Here is a 19,952-nt window from a genome sequence, read left to right on the forward strand (position 1 = left end):
TCAAAGGTCTACCAGAGTTAGCTGCAAAGTAGTAGAAGACAATTGGGAAGTTTTGATTAATTTTATAGATGAAGCCAAGGGTCTAAATGTTAAATATTCCTTCAGTCATCTTAATATAAAGGAATTAAATAGCAAGTCAGTCCAGAATAGCAGCCATCCTGCTGTGGGAAATCAGGGTTGGTAGAGATTGCTGATGAACTTGGTTGAGTTTTCATGGAAAATGTTGACCTTTATGGTAATGTCTACAATATGTACTTCATGTATTGTTGTTCAGTGAATTCATTTGAAGTTAGGCCACTAGCTTTCATTCAGTCTTGGTAGAAAGCTTTTTGGCTTCATCTGGTGCTTTTGTAAAGTAACAGTTTTAAAGGCTGACTTGCATGTTAATCTTCACATCTGGCCCTGTTTGTGTTTACCTTGAACCATTTGAGAGGGTGTTTTTGGTATATGTTCCAAATACTGTCAGTCTTAGTTGGAAATGATGAAAAAATTAATTCTAGTCACTTGACTGGAACAAGACCAGAATATTTTATGTGTCTGTAATGCAAGTGGGATGTCCAAGTATTGGCCAGTTGTTTCTTACTGCTTGTTCTCAAGGCAAACAAGCTGTCAAGCCAAGCTTTTTGGTTTGGATATCTTAATAATGGATGTGGGATATGCTGAGAGCATACAGTGTTTCTTCTACATAGTCTAAAAATATCCTTGTAACACTTGTGAATCAGTGTTATTCAGTTTTATTTTTTAATTTATATGCAGCAGTGAAGGCATGTGCTCAGTGCCCCCTATTTCTATCCATTTATCTATGGAAAAAAAAAGGGTGTAAAGCATCAAGTGTGGAGAGGGGTGATAGCAACTAGGCCTAAGCTTTGTAGCTACAAACTGCTGAGTAAAGTTTAGCATAGCAGAGCCTGGTTTTGTTCAGTGCCTATTGCATTAATTAATCTCTATTACACAAATCCACTCTTTGCATCCAACTGTTTACATATCTGGGTTTGTGTCCATTTTTTGAATTTTTTTAAAATTACCATTTGCTTTGCTTTTCTTCAGTGGGTACATTTCACACCTTTTTCTTCTCTCCACAGAGTTCTTTGCTGTATGAGCTCTTTTCTGTCATGGTTCATTCTGGAAGTGCTGCTGGTGGCCATTATTATGCCTGTATAAAATCTTTTAGTGATGATCAGTGGTACAGCTTTAATGATCAGCATGTTAGCAAGGTAAAAATAGTAATCTTTGTTATGTTTTCTACTCATAAATGGACCAATAAGTTTCTGTTTTGTGGTTTTCCTCTTAGCTGCCCATAAAACCCAGTTTCATTATACATATTTCAAGTATTTCCTTGATTTCATCATCTCCTAATGTCCTGCCATATGCATATGTTTCACTCATCAGCTAAACTGATTTCTAGTGGTTTGGAGAGTCTTTATTTATGTATCTATGTATTTCTGTGTGGTGGGGAAAGGAGTGTTTCTCCTTGGCAGTGGTGGTGGGATGGTTCCTAAAGAAGCTGTCATTCATGTACAGACCAGGCTGTATTTCAAATTTTGTCTTCTGTACATGTGAAGAGCATTTCTTGCTTAGAGAAGTGTTTGTAGATCTGTTGCAGTCCAGACTGTGCTGTTAAACCTGTCCAGCTGATGGAGGTGTTGCAGCTATCATCCATAGGTACTACTGCAATCAGGAAACTTGGTCTCTTTCTCTAAGTTCCCACTTTAAAAATAAAAAAGTATGTTTGCATTCATTGTAAAATGGAGAGCCAAATCGCTTTGAAATTGTTTTTGGAAGTCAGCAAATAAGCAAAAATAAATTATTAATATAGTGTGTTGTGTAATGCCATGTTTCCTTGTGAGAATAAATGCATCTCGATTGCTGCAAGTTTCTCAAATAATCATTACATTGATTTTCTGTTAGATAACTCAGGAAGATATTAAGAAAACATATGGAGGATCTTCTGGAAGCAGAGGATATTATTCCAGTGCTTTTGCTAGGTTAGTATTACTGTGATGTTACTTTTCTTTCTGGTAGTGTTTTAGTGTAATGCTATGAATGGCCAAGGTGCATATGCCTAACATGTTACATTAAAAGTATTAGCAGATGCTTCAGGTAGTTGTAAGAAGTACCCTGACTGCTGTTTCAGATCATTAAAATAGTGTGATATTTATTTTTGAAAATCATTCTTGGTTAGTGTGTGACTTAGATATGATATAGCTCCTTACTGAAAGATAAAGAAACCAGAGCAGCTTCTGAAGCCAATATTGTCTCCTGGGTGATAAATTCACTGTCTCTTCTCTTCCCCCAGCTCAACAAATGCTTACATGCTGATATACAGACTGAAAGATCCAACAAGAAATGCAAGTAAGTTCAACAGCTGTATTTGCAAAAGGTGTTCTTTTTTTTTTAACTTAAATGTTGCATGTTGTGGTTTTGTTTGTTGTTATGAAACAATGTCATAAAGTACACTAGCCTGCACGAAGTGCAGTATTTATTTTATCATAATATAGATGGTACCTTGAGACTTTTATTATCAACTAATTCACTTTCTGGAAGAGTATTTGCACTTATTGTAAAAATGGATTAAGTGCAGTCATCAGCTTCAGTATATTTACTTCAGAAAAGCTTTACTGGTACTGGAATTTTTTGCTACTGTTGTCTTCTTGTGTTGCTGATAACATAAGCAAGGGGAATAAAAGACTGACTTCAGTATAATTTAAATAATTTAAAAGAGAACAGGGCATGGTGTAGTGGGAAATTTCTGTGGAAAAAGAGTGGGGTGAAAAGGCAAGAAAGATAACTCAAATATACCTGTAATGCCTAAAGGTGGAAAAACTATTTTTTAAAAACTATTGCTTTGTTTTTACTGGCAGAGTTTCTTGAGGCACATGAATATCCAGAGCACATTAAACAATTGGTACAGAAAGAGAGAGAATTAGAAGAACAAGAAAAGAGGCAACGTGAAATTGAACGCAACACGTGCAAGGTTAGAATTTCTGCTGGACTGAGTAACAACACATTGCTAGTGGGAAATGTTTCTACAGTAAATAGTGATTTTTTTACTACAGTTCAAGGGCTCCTTTGTGATAAATGTTTGCACTAACAATTCTTTTAAACGAATTGCACACCTGTTGGAAAGCTGTACATAGTGCAGGCATCTGTTAGAGGCATTCACCAGACATTTTTGTTGAATTAATGTATTACATGTGGATTTGAATTTGTATTAAAACCAAAACAACTTAGCACTTATTTTAAGCAAAATTACGTACAAAGAACGTGTAATGCTGCACATTGTGTTTTGTACTGTTAAATCTTTTCATATTGTGACCCTTCACTTTGTGCAATGTTATTATTTCTTAAACTAATTCTAAATAGTTACTTGGCAAAAAGAGCAGAATTTTTTCAAACCCTAGATTTAATGGCAAAGAAAATTGGATCTCAGTGCCTTACAAGCATGGCAGTCAGCTGCTCTATCTATGAATTAAGTCATTTTCTGAGGAAGTTCTCTCATTGCAAAATGTGTAACTCTCCATGCGAAAAAGGAATTTCACATTCATTGTTCATGTGTGCATTTGGCTTTGGAGCATTTTTGCTCACTGCCTGTGCCCACAAGATGTTCTGGTTACAGAAGCTGTACCCTAGCTGGGAGAAAGATTCAGATGCACACAAATCCCTCATGTGCCTTTGACATATAAGGAAACTATCCCACAGCTGAAGCAGAGCTAAAGGTGTATTTCGTATGGATATGGTGTTTTCAACTTCAATGGAAAGACATTTGAAAATGCCTTCATGATAATTTTTCTTCCTTTTGTATTGCATAGATTAAATTATTCTGCATGCATCCTACCAAGCAAATAATGATGGAGAACAAATTGGAAGTTCATAAGGACAGAACGCTGAAGGAAGCTGTGGAAATAGCTTACAAGGTATACCATGTGTAACAGAATAGTTAAATTGTTTGTGGTGATTTCTGCTTTGTGTCTTCAGATTTTTAATTTGTAATACTGTGGGGGTGTTTGAGAGGGCTTGGCTGTGGGTATTTTTTGGGGGGTTGGTTTTGGAGGCTGCTTCTTGGGAAGTTCTGTGTACTGGGGTTTTTGGTTCTGTTGTTTTTAAAGGTGTTCTAGTTTGCCATTATTGACAAAGTTTTCTACCAGTAGCCATCAGCTGATTGCTGATGGGAGTGATGCAGCCTGCCCTTGTAGAAGGCAGTATGATCTGGCATACCCTTATTTTAAACTCAGACAGTGAGAGTTGCTGTTAACTCACTATGGCCTCAGCAAATTGAAAGAATTCTGAACACTTTTATTGGCATTGCAGTAAAAAACCTTGTATTAGATACATAATAACAGAGTTCTTGAGAATCTTCCTGGGTAGCTAATTCAGTAACAGGAATGAACACCAAGGCCTGTTTGATCTCTGCCTTCCTCAAACAGGTGGGGGCTGAAGACATCAATTTTTGCTCACCTACTTGTACTCTTTGCTTCTTGCTGTGTATGTTTTTGGCTAGGAGAGCACCAGCAAGGCACTTGCATATTTGGGGTGTGCTGACATCTTCTTGAGATGCACAGTTAGTGGATGTGACTCCCTCCAGCCTCTAAGATGCCATCTGGTAGACATGATAGGCAATGTGTTCCTCTGAAAATACTTCTGGGAAATGTCTTCATGTGCTTCTGTACATACTTTTCAAAATTCCTTCTTTTCTGCATTTTCATGCAGGCTTCTACTTGAATTTGGAAACATGTATATATATTGCATGTATAAATGCATATATAACATGTATCTATATTGCAAAATATCTGTGATGTGTTTTCTAAAACCACAATGGCTGTTGTGAATTCAAGGGGTTCCTGGGTGTACACACAGTGAGGTATTTCTAGCTTGCAGGGTAAGAACTAAACTCAGAGCTAAGCTGTTGCTGATGTTAGGGGGGTTCTGTGTGTGCACATTGCAGCTGATGGATTTAGAAGAGGCTGTTCCCTTGAGCTGCTGTCGCCTTGTCAAATATGATGAGTTCCACGATTACTTGGAGCGCTCGTACGAAGGAGAAGAGGATACCCCAATGGGTTTGTTACTTGGAGGGGTCAAGTCAACCTACATGTTTGACTTACTGTTGGAAACAAGAAGGCCTGACCAAGTTTTCCAGTGCTATAAACCTGGTGGTAAGAGATATAATTGTAATATATGCTTTTAGTCTATCCTTATCTATATTGTGTGATGGCACAAACACAGAGCTGTAAAACAGCTTCAGTGTGAGGTGTTGCAAGAAAAAAAAACCTAGATTTTACAGTCAATATTCAGAACTACATAATGTCCTGTGCTGCTGACTTTGCTTCTAGTTGAAGCAGGTCTGAGGTATACTAAAATTTGTCAAACTGGAAGGATTTTTCTTTTTTGGTATTAAGTTTGATCAAAAATGTAATTCTGAAATTGGACTGCTTTTTGAGTTTTCACTATTTGTATTTAATGCAGCCCCTTAATTATTACATCAGACAAACATTCATGTGTTTTCTTTGTCTGTTGAATTTTCTCTGTGTATATATGTGACTTTGTTTTCTTTTTTTCTCCTTCCTGCAGAGGTCATGGTAAAGGTTCATGTAGTCGACCTGAAGACTGAATGTGTTGCTCCTCCAATAAGTGTGCGAGCTTATTTGAATCAAACGGTGTCAGAGTTTAAACAGCTCATTTCAAAGGTACTTTACAGTCCTTATGGACTTATGTTACAGAGTTTTCATTTGTTGTTGCTGTCAAGTGTCATAATTTCCATACTTCAAATGAGAGCCTGCACCTCTTGCAGACCATGCTGTGAGTCCTGTCCAGCAGGGTTCAGTTAGAAGCTCAGCTTAGAAGCTGAGTTTGTGCATGTGCTCACTCCTGCTGAGAGCAGCAGGCTGCTTCTTGCTTCCATGCAGAGTTAGTACCTTCAGCATCCTCACTGAGAGTCCAGCTGGTGACACAACTAATGAGCTGTTACCACACAACTGAACCTAAGTGTAACTTCCCCCCAGCTTTAGCATTTGACACCCAACATCCAAAGCTGTCCACGTCCACATTACAATCCTTTTCTTCCCAGTAGCCCCGTGTTACCAAGATGCAAATTGATTTTTACATGGTTTGAAACCCAGGGACATTACTGCTTCCATTGCATTGGAAGACAGAGATTGAATTTGCACATTTCTGTATAAAATAATTCAGTAGTTGGTGTAAGTTCATAGTATTTGTTATAAAATATGATTCCAGGAATTTGAGTTCAGTCTTAAGAATTAAGTGAATACTGTGCAAAACCTGTTGTTCAAGAATATTTTTAGTTATATTTTTAGTTTTCAGTTGGTTCATACATTAAAGATAAGACCATTGTCATAAATGATTTTCCAGTTTTCTGCAAAGCCAGGCCATTTTATGCTTCTGACCTTTTGGAAATACTGACACTTGCTACATATTAAAGGGTGGAGGAAAGGCACTGGGACTGAACAGGTTTGGGAGATCTTCCCCCTGTGTTCTCTTTTGCCATTTCCAAGTTGATGAACAAACCTGCTCCTTTCCCAGTGAATAATCCCAGAAATGCAGCAGCTTTCCTTTCCCAGTGAATAATCCCAGAAATGCAGCAGCTTTTTCAATTTTGAAGGCATTTGTGATGCCCATGTTCTGTCCCTGTCCCTGTCCTGCTTTAGGCCACACACCTGCCCGCTGAAACCATGCGGGTGGTGCTGGAGCGCTGCTACAACGACCTGCGGCTGCTGAACGTCTCCAGCAAAACTCTGAAAGCTGAAGGCTTCTTTAGAAGCAACAAGGTACCTCCTCTGCTTTTTGAATTGTTCATTCCTTGTGTTTGTGGTTCCCTGTTGTGTTATAAAAGGCATGGACAAGAATTGATAATGGATAAGTGTCCTGGATTTTGCTCTGTAGTGTGTGGGTTTCTGTGCCTGCTACAGTGGTGCTGGTGAATACTCTAGGCAGTTTATGAAACAAAATGTGCATAGGAGAGAGTGGACTGAGGATCAGACATGTGGCTGTTGCTCTGGTTCAGATGATGCTGAGCTTAACAGCCTTGTGAAGAACACTGTTAAAAGTCAAGCGTTCTTAGGGAGCAAACTATGAAACCTGCTGTGGATGTGTTTGCTAAAAACACCTGAACAACTCTACCTGCTCTTAGTATTATTAAACTTCTTAAGAAACAAATATCAAAACCAAAAGCAAGGTTTCATTGGGTTTCTATCCTGAATTCAGTAGTTTTCAATGTGAAGATTCCCCCTGGACAATTTACATTATTTTTTCGAAAAAGACTTTTAATAAATATTTCCAGTAATAATTGCATGATGCACTCAGAAGAAGAGTAACTTAGCACTCAAATAACTTTAACATTTTAAATGCATACATTGCCCTTTTTTACTGCTGTAGAAATAGCCCATCTTTTAGCACATTTTGCACATCCTCTGTCTCTGATGTTGAAGCTCAATGTTAAATCATCTTGATGAAGGAAGATTAAGGAAGACATGGATGGCTCACAGCTGAGCAGAACAGTGGCACTGAGTTGCTATTCAGTTACTTAGAGGCCTTTCTCAATCAATGTTGCTACAACATGGAGCCCTTTGACAAAGGGAAGAGAGCCATTTAATTTGCACTATTGTTGAACATGTATACATTTACAGCTTCTTATGACACTGTACTAGAAAGCAAAGACACAGTGTGCTGCAGTGGTGGGTCTCATTGCTGCCATAACAGTGCTGTGCACGTGGAGTGATCCATGAATCCACTTCTGGATGTGTTTCCTGCAGCTTGTCAGTCTGCTTACAGTTCACTGCAGTCTTAAACATGGTTATGAAAACAAGGAAAAGTGAAATCATTATTATACTGCAGACTCCTTGGTCTGTCTTTTTCTAAGCGTGTATTTTAACATTTTGATAAAAGGTGATGTTTCTTGATGGCATTATTTCTAATGTGTGCTCAACCCCGTGTTTGCTGTTGTTGCATTTATTTAAAAGAACACTACATGGTCCAACACTTGTTTCCTGTTCAGGTGTTCATTGAAAGCTCCGAGACCTCAGACCGCCACGTGACGTACACGGACTCGCAGCTGTGGAAGCTTCTGGATCGCCACGCAAACACCATCAGACTGTACGTGTCACTGCCAGAGCAGGCTCCTGGCTCTCAGCTCCGACGGGCCCTCTATCAGAAGTCTGCTGGGGCTGCAGGCAACTTGGAGGAACCTTGTGAAAGAGTAAAAGGACCTGTAGGTAATATGAAATCCGTAGAGGCGATTTTGGAAGAAAGCACTGAAAAACTTAAAAGCTTGTCCCTGCAGCAACAGCAGCAGCAGGAGGGAGATAATGGAGACAGCAGCAAAAGCACAGAAGCCAGTGATTTTGAAAACATTGAGTCACCTTTAAATGAAATAGACTCTTCAGCATCAGCAGAAAACAGAGAACTTGACAACCAAATTCAGGTTTCTGATCCAGAGAATCTGCAGTCCGAGGAGCGGTCGGACTCGGATGTCAACAACGACAGGAGCACGAGTTCGGTGGACAGTGACATCCTCAGCTCCAGCCACAGCAGTGACACTCTGTGCAACGTGGACAATGCCCCCCTGCCCCTGGCCAACGGGCTGGATTCCCACAGCATCACCAGCAGCCGGCGCTCAAAGGCCAATCAGGGCAAGAAGGAAACCTGGGACACAGCAGAAGAGGATTCTGGAACAGACAGTGAATATGATGAAAGTGGCAAGAGCAGAGGAGAAGCACAGTATATGTACTTTAAATCAGAGCCCTACACTGCAGAGGAGGGTTCAGGAGAAGGGCAAAAATGTATGTATTCTTTTTTAAGTGTCTTAAAAGAATTCTATGGGTTTTACTACTTAATTTATGTGCTGTGTTAAATAAGTCTAATGGCAGCATTGAAAAACTTGATTATAATGTCAAATTATAGCTAATGGAAGTGCTGACAGGATGTGATGTTCAGCAAAAATCTATTTTGATTTTATTATAAGTGATTACATATTTGAAAAGTGTCTTGCTCTTTTGTTTCTAAGAAAATGAACCTCTGCTTAAGTGTATGGATGGTGTTCCCTGGAGAGCAAGCTGAGCTGCCTTCTAGTGAAAGGATCATAGTTGCATCTGCTGCTGCTGATTCACCTGTTTCAGAATGCACTTATTTAATGTGGTTAAAACAGCATATTTCTGTTACCATTTAGGCTAACAAACCTGAAAAGCCTTAGTCATTTGACTGTAAAGATAATTCAAATATACTTGATATTGATGATTTAATTCACTAACTGAAATACAGTGGGTACAGTGGTTCATATGGCTGACATGAAAGTATCCAAACAAGTGCAGTATAAGAGCCTAAGTGGTATATAATTGTCATAGAAAATAAATAATTTCAACAACACTCTGTACCTGCATGTGCTTTATAACTAACAGAATAATAATAGAAGAATAATAGGATGTAAGATAAATATTTTCAAAGGCAAAGGCTTTCATGTCAATCCAGAAATCTGATTGTAATAATAATAGATAAGGAAGAGTTTCTCACAGAGAAATTGATTTGCATCTACTGAAGCTTTGATAAAATGACTCCTTTAGCTTGGAATGGTCTTTGTTCAGGGCTAATTCTGAACTGCTTTCATTTTTCCCTGTTCTGTTTTGGTTGGTCTAGTTGGATTCAGGAACTACTTGTTTGTGGTGATTTTGATGTTATCATAGTACACATAACAATTATCCTGAGGGGAAAGCTTGCTTTTATTTTTAATATAATTCAAATAATTTATTTGTTCACTTCAGTATTCTGGATAATTTATTCTAGAGTGTCGTGAAGTTACATAATCGTGATATAGTTTGTAGTGTAGTACAAATTTCATGTATTAAGAAAAACAATTTCTAAAGGTAAACTATTCCCTTTACATTCCAGAATTTAATGTTACTATAGTTTTTCCTTAATTACAACATTATTCCATGAAAAAGTCCCTTAATCTGGATTTGAGCTTGTCTTGTGATAGCCTGTGGCCTTCCAGAACACAGAATTGACCTTTTTAATGCTGAAAGCCTGGAAGGAATATAGAAGGGGTTGGGTGGCCTGTGCCCAGCCAGTCCCAGCACCAAAGCAGCTCCCTGTCCTATGAGGCAGAGAAAGCTGGAGGAGGATTTAGCAGTTGCTCCATGGAATTCTGCTTGTTTTCTCAACTGCTGTGTCCCCCAGAAATATCTGCCCATAACCACTTAAAATATAGAAAAGTTTTTAAAGGTTATGATAACATCATTAGATAAAGTGTAAATGTAGCCAGTAACCATAATTCAGGCTTTTCAGTACTCTTGCTGCAAGTGCTAACTCTGAATATATGGAAATTGTATGTGAGTGTTTTTTTTGTTGTAGCAAGGTGTTTCATATCATTTTTATCTTTATTTTTGCTTAGGGCTGATGGTGCATGTTGATAAAAGAATTACACTGTCTGCCTTCAAGCAACACTTGGAGCCTTTTGTTGGAGTTCCATCTTCTCACTTCAAAGTCTTTAGAGTCTATGCCAGCAATCAAGAGTTTGAGAGTGTTCGGCTGAATGAGACCCTTTCATCATTTTCTGATGACAATAAGGTTGTTTAGAAGTTATTTTGAATCATTGAAAGTATATTGGTACAATATAGATAAAGTTAATTTGTAACAGGTGAAAGAATTCTTTTTGGTCTTGGTAGCCCGTTACAAAACACAATTCTGATTTTGATACCAGTTCTAACAGATACTCCTTTTGCATTCTAGATAACTATTAGACTTGGAAGAGCCCTTAAGAAGGGTGAATACAGAGTCAAAGTCTATCAACTCTTGGTAAATGAGCCTGAGGTAAGGCATTGGATGTTTCAATGCTGATTCATGAAAATATTGGTGTGTGCCTTGGCCGAGGTTTTGCTTCGAAATCTTGGGAAAAAATGAAACTCCTTTTCTTCATATTTCTCCACAAGGGATATAGAAAGGATTTAGAGAGGAAGTTAAGAGATTGTTTCTGTTCCAAGTAAGCAGTTGGAATGTGATTTACACTGTCTCTCAAGTGTCTCTGTTTCTGTAGTGTAAATGGAGGACAAGTGAATTGTTCCTTTGTTTCCCTTAAATGTGTGACAGTCATGTAGCCTTCTCTCCAAAGAAGAAACTGTTTGCTTGTGGCTGTGGTTTCCAGTGATGCTGAACTGATCTAATTCATCCCATTCATGTGCTGCAGATAGTGCTGGTCAGGAGGGTTATCTGGATAATGGTCCCTCTGCATAAGGCAAGGCTGAAACAAAAGTGCCTCCTGCAGTAAGGCAGCTCATAAGCTTGTTACATCTTCTGGGACCTGAAAAATACAGAAGTGGTTATATAGATTGTGGACTGGATAGATTGCAGTCTTTACAAGTTGACTTTGTATGCACTTCAATTTTATTTTTTGGACAAAAATGCAGATGTATTAATAATGGATAAGAGACTAAGCTGAACTGCTAAAGCAAGGAAGAAGATAAATTTAAAAGTAACTTCCATGGATGGAGCTGTCTCTGATCATGAAAGCCAAGCAAATGGCATTTTTATGATGATGTGGCTTATTTAATTTGAAAGCTCCTTTGCCATTGTGTGGAATGTGAATGTGATGGTTAGCATTAACAGCACAGGCAGGCAGAGGGTTGGAGTGTCCTGCCAAAGGGCTGCTGCTACACTAATTAGTTCCACCCCATATTAGTGAATTCATTGCCTGCCTTGTTAACAAGAAGCTTGCTGAACTTTTTGCCATGTGGATGGGACTGGTCACAAGGCATAAACAGCGGTACAGTTTTCTGTTTGAAAGAATTCTGTCCTTTATCTCTTTTTATTTATGTTCACAGCCATGCAAGTTTCTTCTAGATGCAGTTTTTGCTAAAGGAATGACTGTCCGACAGTCCAAAGAGGAGCTGCTTCCTCAGCTTCGAGAACAGTGTGGCCTAGACTTGACAATTGACAGGTAAACCTGATGAAATATCATTTTAAAACGTGTTTGGGGATTTCTTTCCTCTTGTGAAGAAAGAAAATAATGAAAGAAGCAGAAATAAATTGCTGTGGTCTTTGAGTCAGTTTGTGAATACAAACACTAATTCAGCAATTCTTTACTTTCATCTCACACAAAATGAATTCTGTAGGGGATAACATTGACATAGAATTGCCTGCAATATATCTGCAGCTTGAGATCTCTCTAATGATGATTTCCTTCAGAAAGGGAGATATTAAGTTTTTAAAAAAGCCACCCGCTCTCTACATGCAAGCCCAGCACAGATCACTGCAGCAAACTGCTTGTGCAGCATCACTGTGTGTGTGCACAGCACTGATCTGGGCTGTCTGCCCTTTACCATAATTGGGTAATCCCTAATTAGGAAATGGTTTTCTTCCTTTAAATCCCTACATATTTCCTGCATTGAACAAGTGCAATACAGAATTGTTTCCCTTGTGTTTGTGGATGATTCAGCACTAAGCCAGCAGTGACACCCTGCTGTCAGGATTTCTTCTGAACGTTGAACTTGTTCCTGTTAAACTTCACCAAGCCTTGAATCAATGAGTTGTAGTATTTCAGTTTTGTCAGAAAATACTCAGTTTTGATCTCTGCCAGTGCTAAGTGTTCATGAGCAGATAGAAACTCACTGGGGTTTTTTGTGATGTATTTATAGGTTTCGCCTACGAAAGAAAACCTGGAAGAATCCAGGCACTGTGTTTCTGGATTATCATATCTATGAAGAAGATATCAATATTTCCAGCAACTGGGAGGTCTTCTTAGAAATACTTGATGGTAATGATTTATTTTTAAATTAGTATTAGTGATGACTAGGTAGCTGAAATATGTGCATGCAGATACATAATGCATTTGTATAATTTAAGTTGGCACAGCAGTTCAGTCATTTAGTAATTTTCAGACAGGATTGAAAACACTTCTGTCAAGGAATTTGGAACCAAAGCTTCTGTTCATCAAAAGAATTTTGGAATCAAAGATTAGAGAGCAGAATGTTTCTGAAATTCTGCTTAAATATAATTTAAATTATGCCATTTCTTAAGCATTCCTTTGCATATACACTTAAAATTTTGATTCTGAATTCAAAAGTAATTTAAGGGTAAGAAAAATAGGCCATGCTCTTTGGCCTCTAGATTAACAGGTACTGCAGTTATTGTATAGATGAGGAATGTGAATTCCATTCACTCAGGAATTTTCTTCCTAGGCATACCTGGTTTAAGAAGTCTCACTTAGCTCCTAGTCAAGTATTTTGGGAGCTGTGTTCAATTCTGGTATTTTCAGTTTTAATAGAATTATGCCAATGAATGTATCAAAATTTGAAATGAACCTGGAGATTCAGGAAGCCTGCAGATTCCTATGGACATATGTATCAGCTCCTGCTGTAGTTCAGACTTTACAGTTCAAAATTTTTATTAAAAAATTTTGTTCAGCTCCTGCTGTACTGTTTCTGTAGTGAGTAGGTCTTGGAGATACAGCTTCAGACACTGGAGCCCACCTAACTCACCTTGCAGATCACAGGGCTTCCAAGTGTTCTGCAAGTTTCCACCAAAACAAGCATGTAATGTTAGACATAAATGTCTAATCCTCATGTTCTGCATGCTAGATGATAAAATTATAGGCTAATTAAAAATAAAAAATCAATCAGCCCTTGGATATCATTTCTGCTTATCTAATTGTAATATAAACAGTATTGTTCCATCAGCCAGAGACAGCTCTGAAACCTGGAACAAGGTATAAAAAGGCTGGAGGCAGCATATACTAAAACTCTTGAAGGTGGTGGGTGAAAAGATTATTTCAGTAACAAGTGTAGAATTGGTGAGGGAAATCTAGAAGTGAAAAGGGAAAAGCTTATTTTGGTAAAGGAGGTGAAGCACATGAAGGAATACCAGATAGCTGAGGAAGGGCTTGTGCAGATGCCAGATCTGGAGTCAGCCTCTGGTTAGGGGGATAAATCTGCCATGGATAACTGAGCTGGGCTTTATGGCAACTGCCCTATGGCTTCAAAGAGATTCTGCCCATGAAAAATTCATTCATAGGAGCTGGTAACAGAAAATTTCAACTAAATCATAGTCCTTTCCTCTTCCCCTTTTTCACAAGTGAACTGCTTGCAGCACGCTGGGTTACTTGATTTGTGCATGTATCTCTAGGGCAGTCTTCCATATTAAAGTATCTTTAAGCTATGCTCTAATTTAAAATAGGATATTTTGCAGTGTTAATACAAAAAATTTCTCTTTCTTCGCTAGGAGTAGAAAAGATGAAATCCATGTCACAACTTGCTGTTTTATCAAGACGATGGAGGCCGTCAGAGATGAAATTAGATTCTTTCCAGGAAGTAGTACTAGAAAGCAGCAGTGTTGAAGAACTAAAAGAGAAGGTAAAATGTGTAATATGATGCAAGTTTCTTGTGATGACCAAGAGCCTTATTGATGTTCTCTGGTGGGAAGCACAAGGGTGTCACAACCCCAAAAATCTTGTTGCATGGTGATTATTTTTCCCTGGGAACTGATAACCTATCCCATCCCATTACCAAACCACATATTTCTTAGTTTCACCTAATGATCTGGTCTGAAAGTATCTGAGTGAATACATGCAAAAAACAGAAGTCACATCTTGAAGTTTAAGCAGCTTAATAGCACCTTTGTCCCTTATAAAACACACATGAAAGAAAAGCTGAGCTATTGCCCCAAAAGAAAAGAAAAGAAAGAAAAGCTGAGCTATTGCCTCTTGGTGTTTTTTCAAGCTCATGTTTTGTTATTCCAAAATACCAAACCTTTCAGCCTCCTCTTATTTGAATTTGACAACTGTTGCTGTATCAAGTAGGCTGAACTATGTTTTGGTTGGAAAGAAGTGTGGCTGTGGTATTGTTTGGTTTTACTCAAGGTCAGGGTGATCTAACAGGTAAGCAGACCTGTGTCATGCCAGCAGAAATCTGAAACTGTTTTGTTAATTCAATGTATCACAGGATTCCACACTTGGAGAAATGTTTATTTGTACATGGCAATACCCAATTGTTAGGAGGCCATCTTGGATGTTGAGGCCAGTAAAAATGGTGGTGTCAGTGACCCTGAGAATTCATAAATTAGGGGTGGTAGTTCACAGGCTGGGTTTGTGTTGTACAGATTAAGCTATGGGCTGCTTTCTTGCATTCCTCAGGTAGAAATGAAGTCATAACTACAGGTTCTTGCATGCAGTCAAGAATTCCTCCTCACTTGTGTCTGAAGAAGGAGTTGGCTGCCTTGTTTTCTTGCCTTAAGAATTGATGTGCAGGGAGCAATTTTCTTTCTTAAAGTTCTGGTAGGAGTGCAGGTGTGTGCAGGTGGGTTTAGCCATGCATACATTCCAGCTGTGCCTCTCCCAGATTGACTGGATAACACCTTCCATGTGGCACAGGGTTACACTTGAGGCACTTGGTCTCTCTGTATCTTGGAACTTGAATGTTATGAATTAATTGTTTCTATGAACTTTTTTTGTCTCCCCTTTAGTATTAAGAGAAGTGTGATGAAATACTGTCACAGCAAGCGTCACTTGTGACACACTGGTAACGTCAGAAATGTTAAGAATGTGTACTTGTCACTTCAGTTTTGTGCATTGGAGGACTTGCAGATAATTCCACTTCTAGACTTGGCAGCTGTTCACTTTATGTAGTCACTGTAATGTTGCTTTGGAATAGTATTAAATCTACCATTTCTCTTCACAGCTAAGTGAAATAAGTGGAATACCCTTAGAAAACATTGAATTTGCAAAGGTAAGTAAAATTTTATGGTTTTTTACCCTTTAATAGCACAGATGTGTGATTGAGTTTTATTGTATTCACTGAGTAATTGCTTTTTTCAGGGTAGAGGAACCTTTCCCTGTGACATTTCCATACTAGAGATTCATCAAGACTTGGACTGGAATCCAAAAGTATCTACATTGAATGTCTGGCCCCTGTACATTTGTGATGATGGTGCAGTAATATTTTATAGGTATGTATTTCATTACAGTATAATAAACAGTGCAAAAAAACCTCCTGTGGTTAACATTTGTGGGGTGATGTAATGGACAGGAACATAAAATACTCTTTGTTACCTTAAAGAAAAGGTTTGAAACATTCAGCTGAAATATTTGTGCTCCTCAGCTTCCTAAAAGCCTGAATATTAATTAAGGTTAAGAAGACAAGAACTGTGTCTTTTTACTCAATCCTCCCTCCTGAACCACTGAAATTAAAGCTAGTTGTTATGCTTGAGTGTGTATCTGGATTTAATTTCTTAAAATAGAACCATATCCCGTGTGGAGTTAGTGAGAGTCTTGCTGTAGGTTTTGGAGAGCAAGGATTTTATTGTCTGAGTTTATTCCTTTGAGAAATTAGTATGGATTCTTTTTAAAAAGCCTGTTATGCTAAAAATTCTGTTAATGTGGGAAATGTTGATCAGCTGAGGGCAGGAGTTGAGGACTGAGAGCTTGAATATTGTCATTCTCCTAAACTTGGTGGGGCAGCCTCATGGACACATTGCTGTGGAAATTTGCATAATTGCATGTGAGGTGGGGAAAACCAGCTGGTTAATAATGTGCTGGTCCTGACGAAAATGACCTGGGAGAACATCTGGTGAGGGCTGGCTGTCACTGCTTCCAGCTGTTGGCACTGAGACCAAAAGCAAAGCAGAGCTGAGGTTGTCTGTAAAGAACAGGAGTAATGTAAGGGAGATGGAGGAGCATGGGCTTGTTTCTTGCCCTGGTTTGTAGTCAGGCAGAACACTGAATGTTTCTGCTGGAAAAGCAGGTTTGGACACATTGCCTGTTCCTGCAGAATAAAGCAATCCCTAAGAAATATTATGCTTAGCTGTGGTTTTTATTAAGTTGCTCCAAGCTGAAAAAAAACCCCAGAAGTCTACTTGTGGTTACTGTATTGATCTGAATTTGAACATATGTTTACATTTTAGGGATAAAACTGAAGAATTAATGGAATTAACAGATGAGCAAAGAAATGAACTGATGAAAAAAGAAAGCAGCAGACTCCAGAAAACTGGACACCGGGTAACCTACTCTCCCCGTAAAGAAAAAGCACTAAAAATTTATCTGGATGGAGCACCAAATAAAGATTTGACTCAAGACTGATACTTGCTATAGCATTTTCCCTGGGGAATTTTTTTTGTTTCCAATCAAAAGGTTCACTACTACTGTGTAGTGCCATTACGGCAGGACATTCATTAGGTGTAAAGCGCTGACACCAGCACAGCCGGGCGGGGCCGGCCGCAGGCAGCGCCCGCTGGCCACCGTGGGACTTGGAATCATGTTGTGCACTAGAGTCACATGTACTGTAAAGCTAAAAGGGATGTGCAAATAAAAGATTAGAACTCAAAAGTGGGCGGGGAGGGAAACGAGTGGAAATTGTTGAGGACAGTGTGCACATAGTAGCTAGTGAAACTAGCCTCCAACAGGATACTCATAGCTTAATAATAAAAGCTGTGCAAAGGCCATGAAAGAATCCTTTTCTCTGTTTGTTTCACTGATACACGCATTACCTCATCAGAGAGTCTGGAGTAGATGTTAACTCATTGGTTCTAGGACAGCGGCGGGGAAGGGCCGGGCGTGGGAGTGCTGCAAGTGTCAGGTTTTAGAATATTCTTCCATAAAACAGGGGGTCAGAGAGTGCCTGCAGGAAGCTGCTGGCAGGCCTTGTTTGTTTGCAGAAGTGCTGTTGTAAGGTAAAGTGGTTTTTAATAGGTTACCGATGAGCAGCTCTAGTGTATTGCGTTCAATGTGTAAATAAAATCTGCCCTATCCATTTACCAGAACTGCAGTTCAGCTATTTACCATGCTATTCTTTACACATATCAACATTCATTGTGTACATTTGGAAGTATAGTTGCCTATTTAAATTTGTATTCATTTTATGTTTGACGATGCTGGGTACTTTAGGGTTGTACTTCCCCTTGTTAATGAAGTTTCTGTTCTGTTCTGCTACTTTTTGTACATTTTGTTTTTAAGACTATTACAAGTTTGCATCTTCTCCACCTGCTGAAAGTCGGTTTATTTTTTCCCAGAGTTGATTCCATAGCTCTATGTAGTCAAATATTGGGGCAACCTCTTAACACCTCAACGTACGAACTCGGTAGTTCAGGCTGTGGTGCAAAGACTGATGCAGTCAACATGATTTCATTGCAAAGCCTAGGAACAGCAAGTTTTTGCTTTGGTCCATAAAGATCAATAGAGAACAATTCTCCATAGTTTTTGGAAAAACCACCTAATTTATAACAATCAAAAGATTTTGGTAAACTTTTTCATGCCAGATGCTGTTTACAACAATGAACATGCCAATAAAACATTTGTTCATTCTGTTGTGTTATTTTAATCATTAAATGCTGTGTGTTTTATTTTAAAAATTATGGAATTGTTTCATGGAAATACAGACTTCCCAAGGCAGTGGTGGAATTGCAAGGCTGTGTGTTTGTGTGTACGTGCACACCCCATCCATGTACAGAGTGTGGCAGGAACTGGTTCATGGCCTGGCTGCTGCTCCTCTTTACATTCACACCACACTTTGCTTCAACTCTGAGTTTCCTTTCCCAGAACTCAATTTCTCACCAGTGGAACCTCCAAGTTCCAAGTATGACTGGCAGCTAAATTCTGCTCCAGTGGGCAAGGGATGTTCAGTAACAGAACCTTCAGTTCTTCCTTGCAGCAACCTAAAAACGCTGAGGGCTGTGGCAGCTGGGGAAGCAGGCACGGCACAGAGGCATTCCCTAAAAACGTGGGGGATGTGGCAGCTGGGGAAGCAGGCATTGCCCAGAGGCATTCCCTAAAAACGCTGAGGGCTGGGGAAGCAGGCACTGCAGAGGCATTCCCTAAAAATGCTGAGGGCTGTGGCAGCTGGGGAAGCAGGCATTGCCCAGAGGCATTCCCTAAAAACGCTGAGGGATGTGGCAGCTGGGGAAGCAGGCATTGCCCAGAGGCATTCCCTAAAAACGTGTGGGATGTGGCAGCTGGGGAAGCAGGCACTGCAGAGGCATTCCCTCATTATTCCTCTGTGTACTGGGCTGTGCTGCCTCTTGGCCAACACAGGTGAGGTTGGAAGTGGGGGCAAAGGGAGCAGAGAGGGAAATGCCATCCCCTGGGTAGGGAACTTCACTGAACTACCAATTACTACAGGTAGAGACTGGTAAAGCATCCTTAGAGCTTTTGGAAGAGAGAAATGGATCAAGAATTTTCCTCAAACTCAGGTATTTGGAGAGGCAAAAATGTAGAGATCAAATCTGGGGATGGCAGCACCAAGAACCTGAAAGGAGAATAGTGTCCTTAAGAGGGCAGCATTTACAGAGTTACTGCTCTCATGGATGTGGTTTGAAACAGGAAAATAAAAGTGGCATTTAATTCCTTCTCTTTGGGGAGAAGGGGCTGTCTAAAGCACAAAGTAATAATAATAATAATTTTATTAGGGATAGAAAGGGAGGGTAGACCCAGTGAACTCTCAGAGATGATGTCTGTGTGTGTGTGTGTTGGTGTGAGAATGGGTTGTAGAATCCTTAAACCACAACTAAGATAGTTACAATGAAATATTATCCTCCCTGTTTATAATGATAATGGCTATTCATTATTAATTTTGAGACCCAAGGAATTTATTGAAAAGCCTTCTTACACCAGAAGTGGGGAAAGCTGTGCAGGTTGGTAGCACAGTCCTACACCTGCTCTGGTTACTGGTGGTCTGCTGTCCCAAACTAGACATGAGTAATTGGGATTATCTGGGAAGAAGCACCATGGAAAGTTCCTTGGCTGGACCCTCACATCTTGTTTTACCATGTGCAACAACAGATGGAGAAATCTAGCAGAAAACCATTAATAGTGGAGGAGCCATGGTAGCAAAGTGGTGAGACAGCTGGGAGCTGGGGAAGTTTGGGGGGGTCAGATTTTACTCTTAGCTGGCTATTGATTTTTTAAATCGATGACCTTTTAAGATCGTAAAAATAATCACATCTTGTAACATGCACAGATTTGTGCCTTTGAA

General features: G+C 39.3%; 1 protein-coding gene across 5 annotated transcripts in view; it reads left to right on the forward strand.

Moving 5' to 3' along the window:
- The window catches only part of USP47 (ubiquitin specific peptidase 47), a 50,420-nt gene extending 32,110 nt beyond the window's left edge, over positions 1-18,310 (forward strand). For all 5 annotated transcript variants that reach the window (XM_074543843.1, XM_074543841.1, XM_074543842.1 and 2 more), the window contains 17 exons: positions 1,083-1,214; positions 1,909-1,985; positions 2,297-2,352; positions 2,862-2,974; positions 3,810-3,914; positions 4,943-5,150; positions 5,566-5,681; positions 6,660-6,779; positions 8,006-8,789; positions 10,394-10,569; positions 10,732-10,812; positions 11,820-11,935; positions 12,633-12,751; positions 14,215-14,345; positions 15,669-15,716; positions 15,806-15,936; positions 16,891-18,310. In XM_074543843.1, coding sequence (XP_074399944.1) covers positions 1,083-1,214; positions 1,909-1,985; positions 2,297-2,352; positions 2,862-2,974; positions 3,810-3,914; positions 4,943-5,150; positions 5,566-5,681; positions 6,660-6,779; positions 8,006-8,789; positions 10,394-10,569; positions 10,732-10,812; positions 11,820-11,935; positions 12,633-12,751; positions 14,215-14,345; positions 15,669-15,716; positions 15,806-15,936; positions 16,891-17,065 — 2,688 coding nt within the window. In that variant the 3' untranslated portion in view covers positions 17,066-18,310. The remainder of the gene's footprint in view (positions 1-1,082; positions 1,215-1,908; positions 1,986-2,296; positions 2,353-2,861; positions 2,975-3,809; positions 3,915-4,942; positions 5,151-5,565; positions 5,682-6,659; positions 6,780-8,005; positions 8,790-10,393; positions 10,570-10,731; positions 10,813-11,819; positions 11,936-12,632; positions 12,752-14,214; positions 14,346-15,668; positions 15,717-15,805; positions 15,937-16,890) is intronic.
- Positions 18,311-19,952: the final 1,642 nt, after the last annotated feature.

This window comes from Zonotrichia albicollis, chromosome 6, assembly GCF_047830755.1.
Source record: "Zonotrichia albicollis isolate bZonAlb1 chromosome 6, bZonAlb1.hap1, whole genome shotgun sequence".
Taxonomy (NCBI): domain Eukaryota; kingdom Metazoa; phylum Chordata; class Aves; order Passeriformes; family Passerellidae; genus Zonotrichia; species Zonotrichia albicollis.